This window comes from Leptopilina boulardi, unplaced genomic scaffold (assembly GCF_019393585.1).
Source record: "Leptopilina boulardi isolate dan_hultmark-lab unplaced genomic scaffold, ZJU_Lbou_2.1 LbouV2_223, whole genome shotgun sequence".
Lineage (NCBI taxonomy): Eukaryota > Metazoa > Arthropoda > Insecta > Hymenoptera > Figitidae > Leptopilina > Leptopilina boulardi.
The window spans coordinates 1,132,577-1,154,972 of NW_026137778.1; the positions used below are offsets into that span (position 1 = coordinate 1,132,577).

A 22,396-nucleotide genomic window follows, 5' to 3' on the forward strand; every position below is an offset into this window, starting at 1 on the left:
GATCCTTTTAAAAGAAAAATTCAAAAATATTTTTAATTTAAAAAAAATGGTTAAATTTTTAATTTTTTAAAAAATTGTTTGCACCTTTTGAAAGAGCAGGAAAAAACTTTTACTCTACTGTTTTTAATAGTTATGATTTAAAAAAAAAATCCAATTCATTTCCCCCTTCTACAATTTTTGATAAAAATTAATAATAATATTGTAAATTATATAAAACAAAATAGTAATGAAAAATAGTAATGAAAAATAGTAATGAAGCCCAAGTTTTGACGTTATGTTTATGTAAATAAAAAAAATTTAATTAATATTTTAAAAATTGTTAAATTCAAAAAGTGAAGTTATAAATTCATTAAATTTTACAAAAACATTTTTTCATACAATATGATTAAATACATACTCTATATTTTTCCTCTATTTTTTTTTCTATTTGTCCTTTAAATTCCAAAAGTTTCCATTCAATTCGAAACTTAAGCAGTGCGAAAATCTCGACTTAGCGCCTATGAGAAGAAGCTAAACAGCTTCAGAACTGTGAGAAAACGATTTTCCGGAAGTTTATAAGAAAGAAAAGAAAAAGAGACGAGTCAAGCAGCTCACCCTTTTGTTGTGTGTCTTGTGGCCGTTTTTCAGCAATTCTAAGCATCTAAAAGTAGTGGGAGGGAATGTTGTTAGTATCTCAAAAGTTTTCAAGAAGTATTTAGTGATTAACTCCAAAAACTCTTCTCTCGGGGTCCCCAGTTAAAATATTTCGTAAATTTAAAAACCGTTCTTAATATAATATCTCTTTTCAAGTAAAATTCTAGATTTCTCAAATTCCGCACTCTCTGTGTTAAAAGTTAGACTATTTCAAACAAATCAGGAAGCAGGTCACAACCAGTTAATCCATAGGGCAATATAAGATAAATATATTATAAAAACCATAATACGCAGCCAAGGATTTTCTTTAAAAGCTTTTCAATTTTTTTTCTCACACCTTTAAAAATTAGAACCAGTTAAAAGATATATATATATATATATATATATATATATATATATATATATATATATATATATATATATATATATATACCTTATTCTGATTGATTAACCAGGTATATCTATATTTTATTTTTTTATTACTGATAAAAATCTTATATTACCAATAATCAAATTTTGAAAAATTCACATTTTTGTTTACGTTTATTTAATACAAATAAATGATTTATTGGTCTATTATCCATTTAAAGCAAATATTTACTAGACCTAAATATTTTATTTTATCGTATCTAATAAGTAGTAATTTTAAAATAAAATATATAGCTATTTTAACTGAAATAAAAAATTATTTAATTCAAGTTAACGTCTTTCTTCATTCAAATTTTTGTACATCGAAATTAAATCTAAGAGTTAAATTAAGTAACGAAAATTAAGTTAAATTGAATACATAAATTAAATTAATTAAAATAACCTTACAAAACCTTCTCATTATAAAATTAATTTAAAAAAAAAAGTTTTAAAAAAAGGAAAAAATAAAAACAGAATATGTTGCTTAATTTTTGAAAATTGCACAAAAGAAAATGATTAATTACTCAATGATTTAGGATCATCACTCGATCTTGAAGATCGCTAGCGAATTGTGTGGTGGTAAAACAACGAGACGTAGACAAATTGGGTTGCGTGTTTGAAACAAGTTGGCACAGCTATCGCCAAACAGTCGTGGGATCCTCGCAAATGTTTGACGATCACTCTTCCCTAAAGCTTTTTCTTCGTTTCTCCTTTTTTTCCCAACCTTTTTTTTTCCTCTACTTTCACGACGAGTAACAAGGGGGCTTCAACGACACGGCAGTTTCATCTTTAAACTTGATTCTAACCGAATTAGATGAGAATGACGAGGGCAGGACTTCCTTTCTTTCCTTTTTTTAGCACGATTCTCTATTTCGTCAAAAAAAAGGAAAAAAAAATTCTGAGAAATTTGATAATCACACGAAGAAGAAATTAGAATACATATTTCTCCTTTGCGTTTATGAAATTTCTCAGAATTTTTTTTATTTATTATTATATAAGTATGTGATAATTTTTTATATATAACTCAGAGAAAAATGTTTTGTTTGAATTAAATTTGTATGAACATAATTTTTTTCTTTTTGTAAACAATAAATAATAATATTGTATTCTCTTAAAAAATATTGTAGAAAATAGAAATTTTTTTTTATCAATCGCAAAACAATTATGTAATTAAAATAACAATGGTATGTAGAAATAATAATAATTACACTGCAGACGACACAACTATGGTAACATTCACCAGAGTTGGGAATGTAAATTACTAGTCATTTACAGTAAAAAGTCCAAAATGTGAAATCTTCGGGGAAGTTTTTTAATGGTGTGTTTACACACCTCACTAGTATATTGGTTAAGCCATTCGGATGGGTTGAATTTTCACGGCCGTGTCACTTAATTTGATTGGCTGTACTAAAACTTTCATTTTCACAGTTTTAATCTTTAGAAAACAAAAATGGAATTTATTGTACATTCAAGCAAATTCAACGATACGACCGTGAAAATTCAATCCAATAAGTGATTTCTTGACCAAAATACTGGAGGTATAAAAGCACCTTAACAAAAAAAAATTAATTATTATTTTTAAAATTATATTATAATATTTCTGAAAAATATTATGGTACAAAGAGAAATGATGAATAAATTATAATTGTAATATAGAATAAACATAAAACTTTTAAAAAACTGGTTCGAAAAAGGTATCACATTTTGGACGTTTTACTGTAAATTGCATACATAATAATTTAGATTCCCAACTCTGGTATGACTATACCAATGTGTCGTCCCCTACTGAAAATCCCTGTACAAGATCTTGTACAATTTCCTGTACAGGATCAGCAACTGAACTTGTACAAGTTCTGACCAGTTCCTGTACAGGAAAATGCATACGAATTTGGAACAAGTTCATGTGTGAGATCTTGTACAAGATCTGGTGCAAGATCTTGTACAAGAAAGATACTTGTACAAGAAAATGTACATGATCTTGTATAATTTCATGTATAAGTACTTGTACATGAACAAGTTCATGTTCTTGCACATGTATAGTTGTAAAATTTTTTTTCTTTAATAAAATTGGAGATTTTGATAATATTTAACCACTAAGATTCGTAACTCATGCATGCTAAAAACTATTGCGCAGCTGTAAAGGTTAAAGTAAACTATTGCGCAGCCTTTGAAGTTTTTAATTTTTAGTAAAGAAAAACATGAATTAACTTGTGCAAGAACATGGACGTGTTCATGTACAAGTACTTATACATGAAATTGTACAAGATCATGTACATTTTCTTGCACAAGTATCTTTCTTGTACAAGATCTTGCACCAGATCTTGTACAAGATCTCACAAATGAACTTGTTCCAAATTCGTATGCATTTTCCTGTACAGGAACTGGTCAGAACTTGTACAAGTTCAGTTGCTGATCCTGTACAGGAAATTGTACAAGATCTTGTACAGGGATTTTCAGTAGGGTCTGCAGTTTAATATTTATTATTTCTACATTCCATTGTTATTTCAATTACATAATTATTTTGTGGCTGATTGTGGTTTCAATAATCGCATTTTCATAAAATAATAATTTTAATTATTCAAAAATATTAATAATATTATTATTTATTATTAATAATATAGTAAAATCAAGAAATGAATTTATAAACTTTTTAGTGTAACTGCATACAGTCCATAAAAATTTTACTTCGATACCAATTTTAGGTATCAAAAAATGATTTCAAATAATTTCCAAAAATAATCCTACACTGTTAGAAAAAATTGTAAATTTACAACACTTTCATACAGAAAATGATTGAAAATTTCAAAAATTTGTATACGAAATAATTTCAAACACAAATGTTTGAAAGTGTTGTAAATGCGGATTAAGTTGATACCACTTATGGGTATCAAAACGTTATATACATAATAATTTGATCAAAATTTTAGGATGAAATTAATAACTTCAGAAAAACTGTTAAAAACGAAAAGAATTTTATTTTCATATTACGGTAATTTCCTCCATGTAAACTATAAAAGAAAAACGGTAGCAATTTGTAAATAGCGTGATATAAGATTTTTCTAAAATATAGGTAAAACTTTATATTAACATATATAAACGTAACCGGTCACTTTGATCATATAGAGATTTCGGGCGGGATCAATATATTCCGGCGATAAATCAAGGAGTCAAAATCATATACCATGAGAAATTTCAGAAGATGCGGTCCGCCCTCTTCCGTACTTTTTGACTTTTTCGTATATGGCCCATAGATGTGAGGACAATAAAAACACGTTGAATGAACCGGAAATCGGCTCCTGCACTTTAAAAATGTTATAGGGGCATATATGTATATATATACCTGTTTCCCTACGCGCTTTATATACACTTCACTTCATTCTTGGACAAGCACTCGGTCCACTCGGATGTTGGGGTACTTAATACCTATTAAATTTGGACCTCCCTTTTACATCGACGCGTAACACCGGGATACAATACAAGTTCGACTCCTATCCGCAAAAGAAGAAGAAGAAGAAGAGGAATGGTAGACTCTTGAAAACTTGACATCTAAAATGGTGCGTGTGACTCAAGAGACAAGAATGCTTAAAAAAAGTGACCTGAGAAGATCAGGCCAATCGGACCGACAAATGACAATCTCGTCACATCGAAATTTATTTTATATACAAACAATTTTTAATATGTTTTAAATAAATTATTTATTGTTTGATAAATTTAATTTTTTTAAGTTAATTTTTAGAATAACTTAATTTTCATTGAAAAAAGTAAAAATGAAAGTTTCAAATTCAGTTTTCATGACGTTCGACATTTAAATCTTTTTTTGAAAATTGCTTAAAAAATTGTTTAAAGTAAGTTGATTATGTGTGCCAAATTTCAGAATGGCATCTTTTGTGGTTTAATACTTATATTTATAATTTAGAAAGCCATTGTGTTTCAAACAGAAAATGAGTGATGATTATAGACGATTTCAAATATATGCAACTGAGTTTTTTTTTGTTGATTATATGGCCTATTGTAATGCAGGTAGCCAAAACAAACTGAGTTCACAGTAATGTTTAAATAAGAGACATATTTTGAATTTCCTTCAGTTTATAACCACAAAAATTCGTATTATTTTTGTGGTTATAAACTTAAAATTAAAAGTTACTAAAGGCCAACGCAGAATAGAATAACGTAACCGGAATCGTAACCGCAAACACAACCGAAATAATGAGTCAGAAAAGGGCAAACAATATGTGTATCCTTCTCTAACTCATTCTTCCGGTTGCGATTACGATTCCGGTTAAGGCCTTTCTCCAATAGGTTCCTGAGTTTTTGCGTTGAGTGACTGACGCGTTGGTTTGCAAGCGCAGTGACGTCATCAAAGCAATGATACCAATCGCGAACAAACAGTTTGGTTTATGATTTTAAGAAACTGAATTTTTTAATTATATATATTAAATAATTAGAATTATTAAAAGCCGTCGAGAAACATTTGCATTAAAGTTTGTAAAGTTGGAAAACAGGGATAAAAGGAACATAAACCAAACTTTTTGTTCGCGATTCTGGTATCAATGCTTTGATGACGTCACTGCGCTTGCGAACCAACGCGCCAGTCACACAACGCGCAAACATTTAGGAACATATTGGAGATGAAAGGCCTTTACGTTTCTATTCTGCTCAGGCCTTAAATTTTCACTAGAGCAGGGTGCGGTAGTTGACAAGAATTATGACAAATGGCGACTGGGGCGGACAATGGAGACCAACCAATTGGGATCTAAAATACTGCGATACGCCATCTGGTGAGAGCCTTGTTGTGGTGGCCATGTTTTTATTTCGTGTTTCTCTAACATATACAAAAGAAAGAGATAAAAAACCAAGATGGTTGTCACAAGAAGGCTCAGGGGTGGGTCAGTTTCGCGTGATTCCTGATCCCAATTATATTGAAGCTGCTATATTAATGAACGAAAAAATTTTAGTTTAAAAATCTCTTGTGAATTCATAATAGTACAAGACACCGGCATTATATTAAGTAATATCTTTGCAAAAGCCGTTCGCGAACGTGAGTTAGAAAAGGATAGAGATATATTTGTGTCCTTTCCTATCTCAGGCCGCTTCCACAATAGCTAAATCGCATTATATGAAGACGATTGGTTGGTTTCTATTGTCCCCACTCGCCATTTGTCATAACTCTCGTCAACTATCGCACCCTAGTATAAAATTTTAGTGACTTTCTTGTTAAAATTAAAAGTTACTATAAAGTGACTAAATTTTTACTAGAGTAGGGTGCGGTAGATGACGAGAATTATTACAAATTGCAAGTAGGGATTTTGGCGAGTGAGGACAATGGAAACCAACCGACATTATATATATAGGACCATTGCCAACTATGTAGACCAAAAAATTTATTTCACTTGTTCCACTATTCCTACAATTTCAGCTTGTGAAATTATACAACATTTTACCTGGGAGGATATAAAAGTTTTGTTTTTTTTATAACAAAGCAAATTTTTGTATATTATTTTAATAATATTAATAAGCTGAAATTGTAGGAATAGTGGAACAAATGAAAAACAATTTGGCCAAAGCACAACTGAGTCGAGTACGCAAGTCGGATACGGGATACGTAAGTTCCCGCAACCGTCTTTAATTGTGCGCGTTAAAAAATGGTTGCGCTAAATATTGGCGGAACCGTTTTTTCAACGCACAATTAAAGACGGTTGCGGGAACTTACACGGGGAAAAGAGAAACGTTGGGTTAATACCGTTTTCCGATTGGTTCAACGTCAGTGGGCCCTGTCACGATTTCGGCATTGATTCAACAGACTTTTACTGTTGAACCTACTGTCCATCTATTGTTACAAGTAAGTTGATCTAACAGACACTGCCTACAGCGCTCCTTGCCGTTGAACCAATCGGAAAACGGTATTAATCCAACGTTTTTCTTTTTCCCGTGTACATATCCCGTATTCGACTTGTGTACCCGACTCAGTTGTACTTAGGCCATTAAAGCTATTCAAAAATATAAAATTCTTTTTTTTCGGAGATTAATACATATAGGAAGTAAAATTTGAGGAGTTCAAATTTTTTAAGTCTGAATTTTTTTACAGTGTATCTGGTTAAAATGTTATTTAATTTTTATAAAACCAGAAATTTTTTTGTAAAATTTTAAGACTAATAAATAGAATTTTGAAAAGTTTAATGTCATTTGTTGGATCCATTACTTAAAATTTTGCAAATTGAATATTAAATTCATAAATAAAAATATATTTAAATAAGGAAATAAAACAATGAATTATACTTATAAAATTATTATGTCTAGAATGCAATTGCGAATAAGAAGAACAGGTAATATATATATGTATAAGTATCAGTTTCTCTTGGACAATAGTACACCTTTCAACCCACTTTCACCCCTTATCGACCAGTTAAGATCTGTATGGATATATAAAAAAATAATAAAAAAAAAGAATGAGAGTGGAAAAAAAAGTGGAGTGAGTGGAAAGCCAAAGTGACACGGTAAAAGCACCACTAATGCTTTTGCGCATTAAAACTAGACTCCTAATAAAGTGTTCCCTGGGGTTAAAAAAAATACTGATCGATGAAGCTACCCGATTGGTCAACTTGCACACTGAAAGGGGTTTGGTCGTTTCTAAATTGAGAATTCGTACTGGTTACCATTTGAGGGTTGTTTCCGCCCCTATGGAATTGAAAATATCCCTGGCTCCACCCCTTATTTTGTGCTCACACATTTACCAGGAAACTTTACCAGTTTCCACTTCTCTTCTATATACCTGCTCTTCTCATAAGTGCCCCTTCTTCCTTATATGTATAGTATGAGCTATCTTTTATTCCTTTTATGTACACATTATGCAAACAAATATTCACATAAACATGCATTCAAAAATCGTGTATATGTCAAAAATTTATGCTGACTAAAATGCATTATTATTATTATTATTATTTGGTAAAATAATTATTCTATATCATTTCCACTATTTTTTAAAAAAATTTAAATTTTTTTTAATAATTATTTTTACAATTATAGGGTAAGTGCATCAATTACGGCGAATTCATAAAAATAACTATTATTATTATTATTATATTTAATATAATTGTTGCAAAATGATTTTAAAAAATTATTTTAATCTTTTTTTTGATACATAAGCCTTTTGGTTGAATAAGTCTTAAATTGGGTGAGTTCTAATCCAGAGATCCCGTTCCGAATAGGTTGCTTATGCTTAAGCTTACTCCTATATCGGACATTTATGTATTTTTCTAAGACTTTATCAATAAATTAAGTACATAGGTTTCCTCTCGAGATTAATAGATCAATAATTAGTTAATTTCGGTTAATCATTAATTGATCTATTCTTCTCGTTAGGTTTTTCCTCCGTTTTAAACGGTAAATTTAATTGTCTTTATTTAAACTTTCCGCTTTCTTAAAGAATTTAACTATAAGATTGAATCCGCGAATCAAAGAGCGAAATTGACGCTTGCGCGTTAAATATGCAATTCAGCTCGTAACAAAATTGGGGCTCGTCCGGGATAATAATAAAATTTATTTAATTCAAGGATGGAAAAAATTTTTTTTCAATACTTTGTACAATAGAAATGTCGAATTTTTTATTTCAAAGGTGTTTTGACTTGAATCGCGCCGTAATAGGTGCATTTTCCCTAATATATTACAAATTTAACAGAACTTATTTTTTAACAAAATATTACTTTACTTATTTGATTTGATCTGTATAATTATTTTGACTGAAACTTTTTTTTCATCAAAAACAATATAAAAAACTGTATTTCAAAAATTTTTAAATTTAGCGCTTTTTTTAATTTCGTTAATTTATTATAAATTGCGCAGTTTCGAGAATTGTTGGAAATTCAGAAAAAAAAATTCCGGATAAATAAAAGCTAAAATATAAATGAAAAAAAATTGAATATAAAACAGAAATTTCGTCATTTAAATTTTAGACAAATGGAAAGTCGTCATATTTAGAAATTTTGTGGAAATAAAAATTAAAATACATAAATGAAAAATTTAAAGAGAACGAAATTTGGACAAAAAATTTTAGAAAAAGGAAAATTTCAAACTATATATACAATGAAATTCTATATGAACTAAAAATTCGAATTTTTAGGGAAATTTAAATAAAACAAAATTTAGACTATATAATTATTAAATTCAGAATAAAATATATAGAAATTCAAATAAAAAAAATTTCTGACCAACAAGAATTATAAAATAAATGAAAATTTAGATAATTAAATTTTAGACAAATAAAATTTCAGTCAAATATAAAAATTCGTATACTTAGAAATTCAAATAAACTAAATTTCAGATAAACGAATAATTATAATAAAAAAATTTTTTAAGAGAAATTAAGAGAAATAAATGTTTGAATAAATAAAAATGTTTAAAAACGAAAATTCGCATTCTTGGAAATTCATATAAACAAAATTTCAGATAAATAAACATTAAAATAAATGAAAATTCGTTCAATTAATATATATTTTGGACAAATTAAATTAAGGCCAATAAATGAAAAAATAAATGAAAATTCTGATAAACGGAAATTCTAATAATTACATTTTGGGAAAATGGAAATTTAAAAAAATATGAAATTTGAGACAAATAAAAAAAATTCAACCAATTATTATGTTTTGTACAAATTAAATTTCGACCAAATAAATGAAAAAATAAATGAAAATTTTATAAAAATTAAATTTTGAGAAATGGAAATTTAAAAAACATATGAAATTTCGAACAAATAAAAATTCGTTTGTTGGAAATTCTGACAAACAAAATTTCGAACAAATATAGAATTGGAATAAAAAAAAAATTTTAAACAAAAATTACAATATTTCTTTAAAATTTAAACGATTACTCGAATTTTGAACAAATAATTTCCAATACTTTGAAATTCAGACAAAAAAAAATTTTGATAAAAAATAAATGAAAATTCTAAAAAACGGCAATTTGAACAAATAAAAATAAAGTCAAAGGGCGATATTAGATTTTATCAAAACCCACTTTATTCATAAATATTTATTTTCCGCATATAAAAGCGCATATAGGATAAAATAAAGTTGTAAATATAAATTCGAATCTTAAAAAGTTTCTAATGAAAATAGCAGCTCTTCATCGAATTAAATGAAAGTTGGAAAAAAGAAAAGTAGACTTGAACTCTGTATAGCGTAAACTGCCTTCTTAAATCGCCCTCTAAGTCTAAAGTACCTCGAGTTTCTCGACAGAGAAATAAAGAAAAATCGTATAGAACGAGGAATAACGGGTCTTGAAAACTCATACTATCCTCAAACACCCCCCCCCCCACCCTTAAAGTCTGAATATGTAAGGGGGTGTAGGCAACCCTCCACGCATCGTTCAGGATGCGCCGACAATACTAGAAGAGAAATTTCCGTAACTTTTCACCGTATAGGAAAATTTCAAATCCCGCCCCAAAGAAGAACCGCCCTCGGCGTCAAGGGTGCTTGAAAACTCAAACTCAACAGAGGTAGGGAACACTAGTTGTCAAGTGTTCGTCGAGGACACTCAAAAACTACAACGTTTGCCCTTCGTCCTTCATAAACGATCTCTTATATTTTCTTCACAAAATCCCCTGTGTTAACAAATATTTTCTATATTTTAGGAAAAAAAAATCAGTTTTAATTAAGTGATTGTATTTTAGTTAAAATATTAAATATTTGGAAAAAAAGTGATTCGAGTGTTGGATTATTAATTATATTCGATATATATATAGTGCTATTACAGTGATTGCGAGGAAAGTGGTTTTTTTTCTTTTGAAGAAAAAAAAGTGCTGTTAGTTGGATATATATAATATGTACTGACAAAAATAATTGATAGGAGGATATTTGTAATAATGGACCTTCTGAAAATGGCGGACAAAAATAAAATAGTGCCATGGTGGTTACCCTATCAACTTAATCATGTTTGGTATAGTCAACAGCTTCTTAAATCAAGGTAATTAATAATTCGAGCTGGAAATTTTCAATAATTTTTCTCACATATATTTTATATGAAGAATTTTTTTAAATTGAACCTTTCTTATGCATCAGAGAAAATTCAAATTATTCTTTAAATTTGAATAAGAATTCATTGTTTGATTAAATTTTTTAAAATTTCTACCAATTTTTAGAGAATTTTCACTAATTCCTTAGTAAACAAAAAAATATTACTAAAACCAAATAGTAATACTATTTTGATTATAAATTTACGTATATAATTATTTAATGAACAATTATTAGGATTAAATAATAATTGAAATTTTAGGATGAAAATAGTTAATAGTAAAGGATTATTAATTGATATTTTATTGATTTATTCTTTCCAAAATTTATACCACAAAATTATTTAAAAATTTAGGGTCGGTATTATTTTGACACAAAATTTTTCATATATGTATTGTACAACCGGTAATAATGTTAGTTTCTACTATTGTTATATTTTTATTTAAAAAAAATAAATTATTTTTATTTATACAAAATAACATTTAAAATTTTAATCCTTGTACAAAACAACATTATCGCCGGTTGTACAATATAATAATTGTTACGAAAAAAACAAATTTGTGTCAAAATAAAATATACTGATACGAAATTTAAAATTAAAAAGTTCTCCACAGTGTAACAATAATAATATCGTACAGAATTACGAAATATTTCTTACACGTGGATCAAGATAGGTCACTTTTCCTTATCTTGTTGCCTTATATCCCTTATCAAAACTTATTTTCTCAACATCTATAATAATTGTTGATCGACACAATTTTTTATTTAAAAAGCACCTTCCGCACGTGAAAGCGTGCATTGAATATAAAAACTTGCTATTTTTAGACTGAGAGAATAATTTTAAATCAGATAATTAATAAGTATAATAAAATTATTATCTTTTTTTAACTAAAAGTGTAAATAATAAAATAAATCGAGAATTATCATACATATATTTTTTTTGCGGTGTCACCCCGTGGTTTTATTTCATGAGACGCACCAATCTTATATAGCTTTTGGAGATTTAAACCCTCCGACATTTTCCTCAATATTTATAGTCATTTCGGTGATTCCGATGCTGGGTTGTGTAGAAATTTTCGATTTTTTTTACTGATTAGTATAAAAGAACCTAATTATTAAATAATAATTATTTGAGTTAATTAAAAGGTATTTATTTTGAATACAGAAATTTTTGGTTAAAATACAGTTTATTTAATTCAAATAAAAATTATTTGGCTTCAGTAAATATTTATTTAATAATAGGCATAAGTAAATGATTATTTAAATCAAATTTTTTTCCAGTGGAATTAATTACTAAATTATTATCTTTATAATAGATTTTTTTTATATATTAAATTATTAATAAATAATAAAAAGATGATATCGTTGACATTTAAATATTTCTTAAAATTATGAGTGTCAGATTTAGTGAATTTTAGTTTTAAATAGTAATTTATTGAATAATTAAAATACTTTCAATTAGTTACAATTCAAAAGCTATAAATCAATTACAATTAAAAAGGAATTGCAAATTTTCTTTTATTATTGATTCTATTAGTAGATTTACTCAACTATTACTTTGAGGTTATGTATTGTTTTTTTAAGTAAAATTCCATGCCAAACAATATATCGTTCGTTCATTTTTGACTAAATGTTTATAGCTATATATCATGACAAAAAATTATTAGACAGTTGTACTCGTTTCCATAAATTAACATATTTATAGAGACGGAGGAAATGTCTTTTTAAAATTAACAAAAAAAACTTTTTCTAAAAAAAGAAATGAAGGCAAATATCGAATATATAATATGAAGAAGAATAAAAAAAAACGTTCTGAAAATTATAACAAAGACGATTTAAATATATATATATGAGAGGCTCTAAACCAAGGAAAAATGGAAAAATCACGTTAATTCTAAGAATCCTTTTTTTTCTTCTCCATAAAATTTAAAGGAGCAAACTGAAAATTCGACGATAATACCTATTTAGCGAAAAATTCTTATGGACTAGTTGATGGGGGATGATGTTATTGAAACGATGGAAAAGAATGGCAACGAAGCGTGTGGCTGTACGTGCCACGATAATGGCACGTTTAGCTTACGGTTTTCAAGGCTTGAAATTTGGTTTTGTCGAAAGTTGTTCAGAATTGGCAGGTTGTTTAGGGACCTCCGGCCAAGGTTGCAAAGCAGGTGAGAGAGAGAGAGAGACTCGAATCGGCTTTTCCAATATACCTATAAAGGACACGCATTTTAATTGTCTTGAAAAAGAATTCTGGTGGCTTCTTGACCAAGTGTCATACCTTTAACAAGTCTCAACTTATTTCACACAAACCATTTCCGGTAAGCGGAAAGAGAGAGAAAAAAGGGAGTGCGAGGGTGAGAGGTATAGTTTCCAAATTGGATTGCAGGTCCTTTCCAACTTTAATCGCATTGTATTCGCTCCGACAAACTTTACGTGAAACGGCTGAAATAATAAACGAAAAGCGAAACTAGATCCAATTACAGGTTCACTTCAAAAAACTTTACCATTTCAAAAACTTTTGTCAAAAAAAAAGAGTTGCTCTTTTTCTTTTCATTTTTTATCTTTTGTTATTTCATATTTTTTAAATATATTAACTATTTTATAGACAATTAAAGTGAAGAAAAATTTATTTGGTTCAAATAATCGGTTATACTTGCGTCTATTATAAAATAAATGAATGAATATAAAGATTATTATAATATAAATAATATTCATTTGGACCAAGTAATAATTTTGGTATTTAAAATAAATATCTTATTATTTAAATCAAATAAATCTTTTTTTTCTGTTACTAAATAAAAAAAAATTAAAAATGATTATATACATATTATATTCGTTTGCTTATCTTAAGGCCTTTATTTTCTTCAAAGCAAATTAAATTTATTTGAAATAAATAAATTTTTATTTGGCTCTAAAGTTGTCTCTAAATCCGAATTAGGTTTAAAAACAATTATAATTATTATAGTAAAACCTTAGCTCACTTTTTGCCTCGCAGCAATTAGTAAAAAATTACTAATTTAAAAAAAAAATTCGATTTAACTAATTTAACTAATTTTTTACTATCAAATTAGTTGTTTAAAAAAATCTAAACTTCTAAAATTGAATTATAAACGCAATATTTATAATTTAGTTTAAACTAGAGGACAATGTGATATTAAATAATTGAATAAAATGTATAAAAACCTTACAAGTGAATATAATTATCAACGAAAATTTAATTTTTTAAACAAATTTATGTTGCAGATTGTTACAAGAAAGTATAAAAATGCCTCCAAGAACTGGATTCCATATTAGTGATATTTTAGGATCAAATGACACGAAACCAGCGCCGGAAGAAACCGATGTACAAAGTAAGTTTAATATATTAAATTAAAAAAATTTTATTTAATTTGAAAATTAAAATCAAAATTAAATTTGAATTATCAATTACTAATAAGAGTAATAATAAATAATAATTACTATTATTAGTAATAATATCAAAAATTAATAATTTATTAAAAAATTTAAATAAATAAATTTAAAATTGTATTTTCAGTATTTTCTTTAAAACAGAATTCATTATTGTTTTCAGATGGAACGACGGTTTTATCATCAGTAAACGAAATACCTTTTGCCTATCAACAACTTTTGGATGCGGCAATGCTTCATCCGTCGGTTCCAGTTCATGGGACCAATTTTAATATAAACAGGGTGTCTGGACCAACGGCTCCTGGAGCTCCTGCTGGAGGTTTATTGGGATGCTGGCATAATCCAGTTGTTCCAAATTTACCTTCATCTTTACCTCAATCAATGGACGAAGTCGGTGGTAAGTCTCGATATTTTTTTTTTATTATTTCTTTTTTATATATTATTTCGAAATTTCTTTATTATACAATTAAAAAAAAAGAAAATTATTTAAATGCCTTAAATTAATTTGTTAGAATTTTTATTTGATAAAATTTCCTTTAAGGCGAATTTTTATTTGTTCGAATCGCACATTTTTTAAAATTTTCTTTTAGCCAAATTTTTATTATAATTTGTACTTTTTTTTATAGAATCTTCATTAAACCAATTTTCTAAACAGAATTAATTTATCAAAATTTCCGACGTAATTTCTGATTATGGTTAATTTTGAAATTCACACCCAAAAGCTTCTGGTATAGTAGTATTATATAATTCGAACAAAGTTCCGTCAAATAAACATTCGAACCTAAAAAGAGGTTTTTAGTAAAAAATACTAAAGTCAAGCTGCGACAAAAATAAAATAAATATCCTAAATCCTGAAATATTTATCAAAAAAAAAGAGTGGGGAAATTTTTTTACGGTAAAACGATTACATTTTTCATCCTAAAAATTCCATTGTAAATATAAGATTATAATAAATTTCATAAGAGAGAGGGCACGGGACAATCAAAATGTAAAAACCGGATGTGACAATGATCATAGTCAAAGTCAAGAGAGTTTGAAAAAAACACAAATTCTTTTTTTTCTGTTTAGATACGCGTTGCCGAATCTCAAACATTCAAACAATCTTCAAATCTTTCCTTCATGGTTTTTTTTTCCTTCTTGAGACATATATATATTTTTTTTCTTTATTCCTCTCACTCCAATATATATATATAAGGTCGCGCGTTAAACTGGTCGCAGGGGATAGGTTTCAAGCAACCCTTATTTATTTAGCACCCTCCAATTGGTCCGTGTCGGCTAAGCAGGATCTAATAGGTCTATAAAAGATCCTCGTGTTCTGATGCGGCGATTGGTTGTGCGCCAAAAGGAACAGATGTCCTCATCTAGTATGTGGGGACAGATGCGTGCCCATGTACTAAGATTCGACCGCAGCTTTTTTTTTCTCTCTCTCATCAATGAATTGAATTTCTGTCACGCCCAGAAGCGTATTGTTACAAATATATAAGGCCACCCATTTTTTTTCTTCCTCTATCTTATTCCTTTTTTATAAAATTTTCCACTTTAAAGAATTAGGGTCTAGCGTGTGCTTGCACTAGACAGATTGTATCGCATCCGGATACCTTTTTATCTTTTTTTTTTTTAAAGAAGAAAACTTCCTAACTTTATTGTATAGGATAAACTGACTTACCTCGAGTTTTAAACAGAATTAGTGTTGCTGGAAACTTCTTAACAAGATTTGAATGGATTGGTTCCTTTTTTTAAATTGGACGTTTCGGCGCGTTTTATTGAAGCTATTTTTCACGCTCTCAATGCACGGGGCTGTATCATTAATTCGAGAATCATTGAAATCTTTTTTCAACATTTCTTACATATATGACAAATTGGTGTATAAAAGTGGAAGATTTTTTTAAATTTTCGTCAACTTTTTATTTTTCTGAAATAAATTTTTATAGTTTGCTATTTAACATTTGTGGTATTCAATGAATCGTTTTTCTTTTTCTATAATTTTCTTTAGTATTTAAACGCTAAAATTGAAATGAATGAAGGAAAGATTCAACTCCACATAATTCAAATTGGTTAAAAATTTTACCAATTCAAATTTATAATTCGAACTTTGGAGATTTATGACGGACTTAAAAAATGTTTCAAGGGTTAAGATATGGTTTTTCTTTAGCGTACTTATCATTTAAAATAAAAAATTATTTTTGTTTTTTGTTGTTGTTGTAAATATAATGCAACAATGAATAGAGTATATATGTGATAACATATATAATGGAATTAGAAATTAGTCGAATCGCTGATTGTTGAGTTAGTTCCTAATTGAAATCACACAGAGTGTGACTGTTGGTCCAAAGTAATCTCCCATGAAAACGATACTTTTGATTCTCCATAAGTCCTTATATATATGGGGTCGTGTAGATATCAAATGGGCTTTATATTAGTTCACACCCTCCTCGAGTTTTAGGGGTCGAGCATCGTTCCCAAATATATTGTACGTTTCAAGAACGAAACCCACGATACATACATCGTCCAACATTTAATGTTTGAAGCTCTCTTTTCATATACATATACATACAGCAACCGTATATATACTTGGTTTTAATCTGCTATTCTGCTGGTTAAATTTTAGGGGAGGGGGTTGTAATTTCACGGCACTGCGTTACGTACGCGTGTGTGATGTTCACTAACCGCTTTTTTCTTCCTCAAACAATATATTCTTCTTCCTTTGTCTGTATAAAGCACAAAATTATAGGTTATTTTATCATGATATGTGACACTCCGCGACAAAAGCTATACCTAATCTCCCAAAATTTTTAGGTTATATTTGGTGATAGCTTTACCTCAAAAAAAAGTTCTATTTTAATTAGGCAAAATTAAAAATAGATTTTCTTGAATATTTTGTAGATGTAATAAAGACTTAAACATCCTGTAGTTTGTATAAATAGTTGATTTATGTATATTTTCACTTTAAAAATCAAAAATATAACCTAAAAATGTTGGGAGCTTAGGTACCTTATTTGTTGCGGAGCGTTAAATATAGTTTTGTCTATACCATAAAGATCATATATCATCATATCAATTTCATTCCAAACTATCATAAACATAACCTGTGTAATTTTTTTGCTTTTTATATGTTTCTTTTCTAAGAAGAGTTTAAAATATGATAAAAAATGTTTGTTTTCTGCGAAAATCGTAATATTTTGTTGAATTATTATAAAATTATTGTAAATTTATAGAAAATTCGAACGGTGACGTCACTCCTAACCTCAAATTTTCTGACAATTTCAAAGTATTTTATAATAATTAATTCAACAAAATATCATTATTAATTATTATAAAATACTTGGAAATTTTCGGAAACTTTGAGGTTAGGAGTGACGTCAGCGTTTAAATTTTCTAGATTTCCAATTACTTTATAATAATTGAACAAAATTTTACAATTTTCGAACACAAGAAAAACATTCCTCATCATATTTTTAAGACTTCTTTATAAAATATCAACTCAATTCATTCAGTATTTTACAAGAAAAATAGTCGAAAAATTAACAATCACGTGACCTTTAACTATAAGAAATTTTTTAAAAGAATTTTCTTTAAATGTTGCGATGATGAAATTATTATCTGACAATAAAAAAATATACTTTTATATATATGTGAGGTTGAAAAATCAATGCATCATCGTTAAATGTTGAACATATATATTTTTTAGAGAAACGAAATGGATTTAAAATATACAATATTAAATATTGATTTGTAGGTATATATACATCTGCCTTTGATCAAATTTAGGTATACAATAATTATATATTTGAAGACTGATGTCGATAATCCTAGGCTTTTTAAAAAGTGCAGCTGCACTCTTTCGTAATCATCATTTAGGGTTACTCATATCGACCACGTCATTGCCAATAGGGTCTTGTTCTAAATCTCTTCTTCCAACACATTTTTCTCTTTTTACTAATTACTTCACGTCACTTAAAAAAGAAAAATGAGTTTTATTCGAGTCAATTCATTCTCTCAATAATAATTATAGTTAATAAAAAGCAAATTCTAAAAATTCAGCTAGAAACAAAATTCCATTTATAATATGAAATTCTATGAAACGAAAATTATAACAAATTAATTTTTTTCTCCGTGAATAATTTTTTTATAATAACAATTGTTTCTATTACAATTCTTTCGATAAAACTTATTTTCTTTTATAGTTTGTCTAAGTAAGTTTTTTTTATGATTACAGCTCTTCAACAACCAGACTCGACAAGTCCAACAATTTCTGATCTCTCCTATCCTAGTCAACGGGAAAATAATAATCTTCCTGAATGCAAAGAAGAAGATGAACTTCAAGAAGAGGAACTTCTTGATGATGACGATGACGACGATGATGACGACGATGAAAGTCGTGAGGAGAAGAAAAAAAATAAAGATTTATTGGACGATTCAAAAATGAAAAGTCCACGTCAACGTCGTTCACAAGAAATGGCTGAGGAGGAAGCTGAGCATAAAAAGAGAAAAAGACGTGTTCTATTTTCAAAAGCACAAACATACGAATTGGAAAGAAGATTTCGACAACAGAGATATCTTAGTGCACCTGAGAGAGAACATTTAGCATCGATTATTCGTCTAACGCCAACGCAAGTGAAAATATGGTTTCAAAATCATAGGTACAAGACGAAAAGAGCAGCAACCGAGAGAGTTGAAGCGGCTGGTAATCGTTTGGATTGTTCACCAAGAAGAGTGGCTGTTCCAGTTTTAGTAAGGGATGGAAAACCATGTCAATCAAAACTTCTTGAACCATGTTCGGCTGCAGCTGCAGTGGCGGCCGCTGCTGCGTCAGCCAATGCTGCAGCAGTTTATGCCACGCCAAATGGTTTGCCAATGCATTCTTATATGCATCGATGGTGGTAGTATAGTTGTTGTTGTTTCAGGATTGTGATAAAAATGTGGAATAAGAAGACAGTATGATTATTTAAATACTAATACCGACCAAATGTTTTCTTATTATTGAGAAACTTAAATTCAATTAATTAGACGCTTCTAAATAATTATTTAGTCGAAACATTTGGAGCGCATGAATTTTCTATAATTTTCTAAGAATTTTATTTAGATACAATTATTTTTTAGCCGAATTATCATTTTTTGAAATTAGTAAGAATTATTCTTTTTAAACCAATTGGAAATTACCCGGAAAATTGTGATTGGTTAATTTTAAAACTCACGCCGAAATCTTTCTGTCGATTATTTTTTCGGACCATTGATTTTTATCGGAAATTCATGCACCCGGATATTTTCAACAACAATTTTTTTTTACTATTTGCAAAATAATTTCCTGCATATGCAAATAACAAAAGTTCAATTTTAAAATATTATTTTACTTCTTATTCCACTTTTCATATAGAAATATCAAATCTTAAAAAATTAGGATTGAAATTTTTTTGTAAAAAAAAGAGAAAAAAGAAAGCGAAGAAAAGTGCTATTTGTTATAAAAAATGTGAAGTTCGCGTCGTGGCGCCCACTGCGAAGAAAAACAAGAGTAATTTGGTGCAAAGAAAAATGTCAGTTTTATCTCTCGATTGAATCGAGATTTATCTGTCGTTTTTTTTCCTTCTTCAATATCCAGTGTGTCCCAGTTAGAAATTTTTTAGGCTCAATATTAAGATCTCATTCTCACGTGTATATACAAAATTATTAATGCTTGCGATGAAAATTAAGTATATAGAAAATAAGGCATAAATAATAAATTATGCCAATATATATATATACATTTAGGTAGCAGAATCTCGTAAGTTTTTTCCACAAAATATTGTTGAGTGTAATTTAAAAATGCGCGTGAATTTTTTTTTCACTCTTTGTATATTATAACATTTTTCAATTAGAATTCAAAGTATAAATATTAATTTTTTAAAAAAAGATTTCATATTAGAGAATTCGATAATTATGATATCGATAAATTGATCTCCGATTGCGAAAATAATTTTCCCATTGATCTCACTAATAAATAAAAAAAGAAAGCAGTCAAAAGAGACAAATTTCTCGAATTGTGAAAAACTTTTCTCATTCGTATAAGAATCAAGTAACATTTTCCATTGGACATTGAACACGAATTCGAAAAAATCGACGCGATGAAAATAAAAATTGACCTAAATTGAATTGCGAAAAATGTACAGGATGTGTTTGTCGAAGAATTTGAGACACCAAAGAAAAAGTAAAGCATATTGCACATTGTGTTCCTTTTGTTGAGCAGAAAGAGCCTTAAAATGTCATGTTTTAGGTTCTGAAAACTATCTTTTATGAGGAAGTTTCGCTCTTGCACTGTATGCGACTTTTATCGAAAATCTTATACTGATGCTGAATTTATACTATATTATATATGTTAGAGTAAAAGATTCTGTTATGTTCGAAAAGAACTTCCTTTTTCAATTTCCAAATTTATTTTACAATGTAAATTTATAGCAAAAAGGACATTGTAAATTCTAATGATGACTCATTCTGAAAATGATAATAATAAAATGAACAAATATTGAAATAGTAAATTTCAACAAAATTCAAATAGTCAAATAATAAAAAAAATAAAATAAATAAAATAGCAAATACAATTTTTTAAAAATTAAAAATACAGTAAAAGTATAAAAAAAATTTAAATTGCTATTTTCTGTATTTCTATTTAATTTGTTCTTTTTATTAAATTATATCATCCTTTTTGATAAAAACTATTTATAAGTTTTGAAATTTTATAAATAAAACTAAATTTATTACTGTAAATAAATATATTTATATATAAATCGAAAAAAATATTATTGCAAGAAAAACAGAATCTTTTTATAATGTATTTGCGTCTACCTAAATATATATGTATTCTATATATTAATTCGAAAAGTGACGTATAAGTACGTCTTTAAATTTTTTTCCATTAGTGATGTCACGCGAGCGATAGAAAAAAAAATCGAAACAAATTGTGTGGGTGTCGACGCTGCGCGATGTTAATATTTTACCTCCGTCATCAATGACGCATCTTTTTCTCACTTTAAAAAAAAAAAACAAAAACATATTTCGTGGATTTCAAAGAAATCCTACACTGTGCAAAAAACCGGAAATAGTTTTAAAAAAATGGTAAATCGTTAATTAAAAATACAAATTTTTAATAATAATTTCACATTGAAATGAAGATACAAAAAAACAGAAAAAAATAAAAAAAATTTAGAAAAAATAAAATAAGTTTTAGGCAGATATTTAAAATGATTAACGATTTACAATTTTGAAAGAGACAAAAGATTTTAAAAAATCATTTTTTTCCGGTAAAACTTAGATTAAATGTATAAGAGAGTATGTATAAGAAAATGAATAAGATCAAAGTGTGTAGTGTTGTTATAGAAAAAAAGCAAAAGTTTTCTTATATCGTGAATTTTAGTTTAATTCGTATTATAAAAATTTGTATATATGTACATTGTGTATAATATTCTATAGTGAACTAATATATCAGACGCATATTTAATAAATCAGATTCATTTGAAAAATTATAAATTTTAGTTTTGATTTTGTTTATTTTCCTTTATATATTCCTCCAAATCCTTTAATAAAATGAAAATTACTGCAAAATACATAATTTAACAAAATATTTGCTGATTTTGAAAAATTGATTTCTCTAGTGTAAATTACAATCTAATATTAAAATCCATCAATTTTTTTATTAATACCTTTTTTAATAAATAATTTTTTCAATTTTTAAAAATTAATTTCTACAAAATTTTGTTTAAAAGTTATTATAATAATAATAAAATAAATTCCAAATACAAAATAATTAGTAAATACGAATAATAATTAAATAATTCAACTTTTTGTTTATCATCTATTTCTATCAGAATCTTCTTTAATCCAAATAAGATGATAATACAGAGTACCCAAAAAAAATATTTAAAAAGAAAATAAAAAACTTTAGAGGTGTATGAAAGAAACGGAATTTCTCGTCT

At 27.7% G+C, this 22,396-nt stretch overlaps 1 protein-coding gene across 2 annotated transcripts in view; it reads left to right on the plus strand.

Annotated features, from left to right (window-relative positions):
- Positions 1–21,936, plus strand: part of LOC127279759 (homeobox protein vnd-like) — a 30,828-nt gene extending 8,892 nt beyond the window's left edge. Inside the window, exons 1-4 of one of the 2 annotated variants that reach the window (XM_051302295.1) lie at positions 10,546–10,998; positions 14,289–14,395; positions 14,617–14,850; positions 18,670–21,936. In XM_051302295.1, the coding sequence (XP_051158252.1) occupies positions 10,898–10,998; positions 14,289–14,395; positions 14,617–14,850; positions 18,670–19,337 (1,110 nt within the window). In that variant the 5' untranslated portion in view covers positions 10,546–10,897 and the 3' untranslated portion in view covers positions 19,338–21,936. Of the gene's footprint in view, positions 1–10,545; positions 10,999–14,288; positions 14,396–14,616; positions 14,851–18,669 lie in introns of those variants that run through there. The other variant, XM_051302296.1, reaches the window with a different exon arrangement.
- Positions 21,937–22,396: the final 460 nt, after the last annotated feature.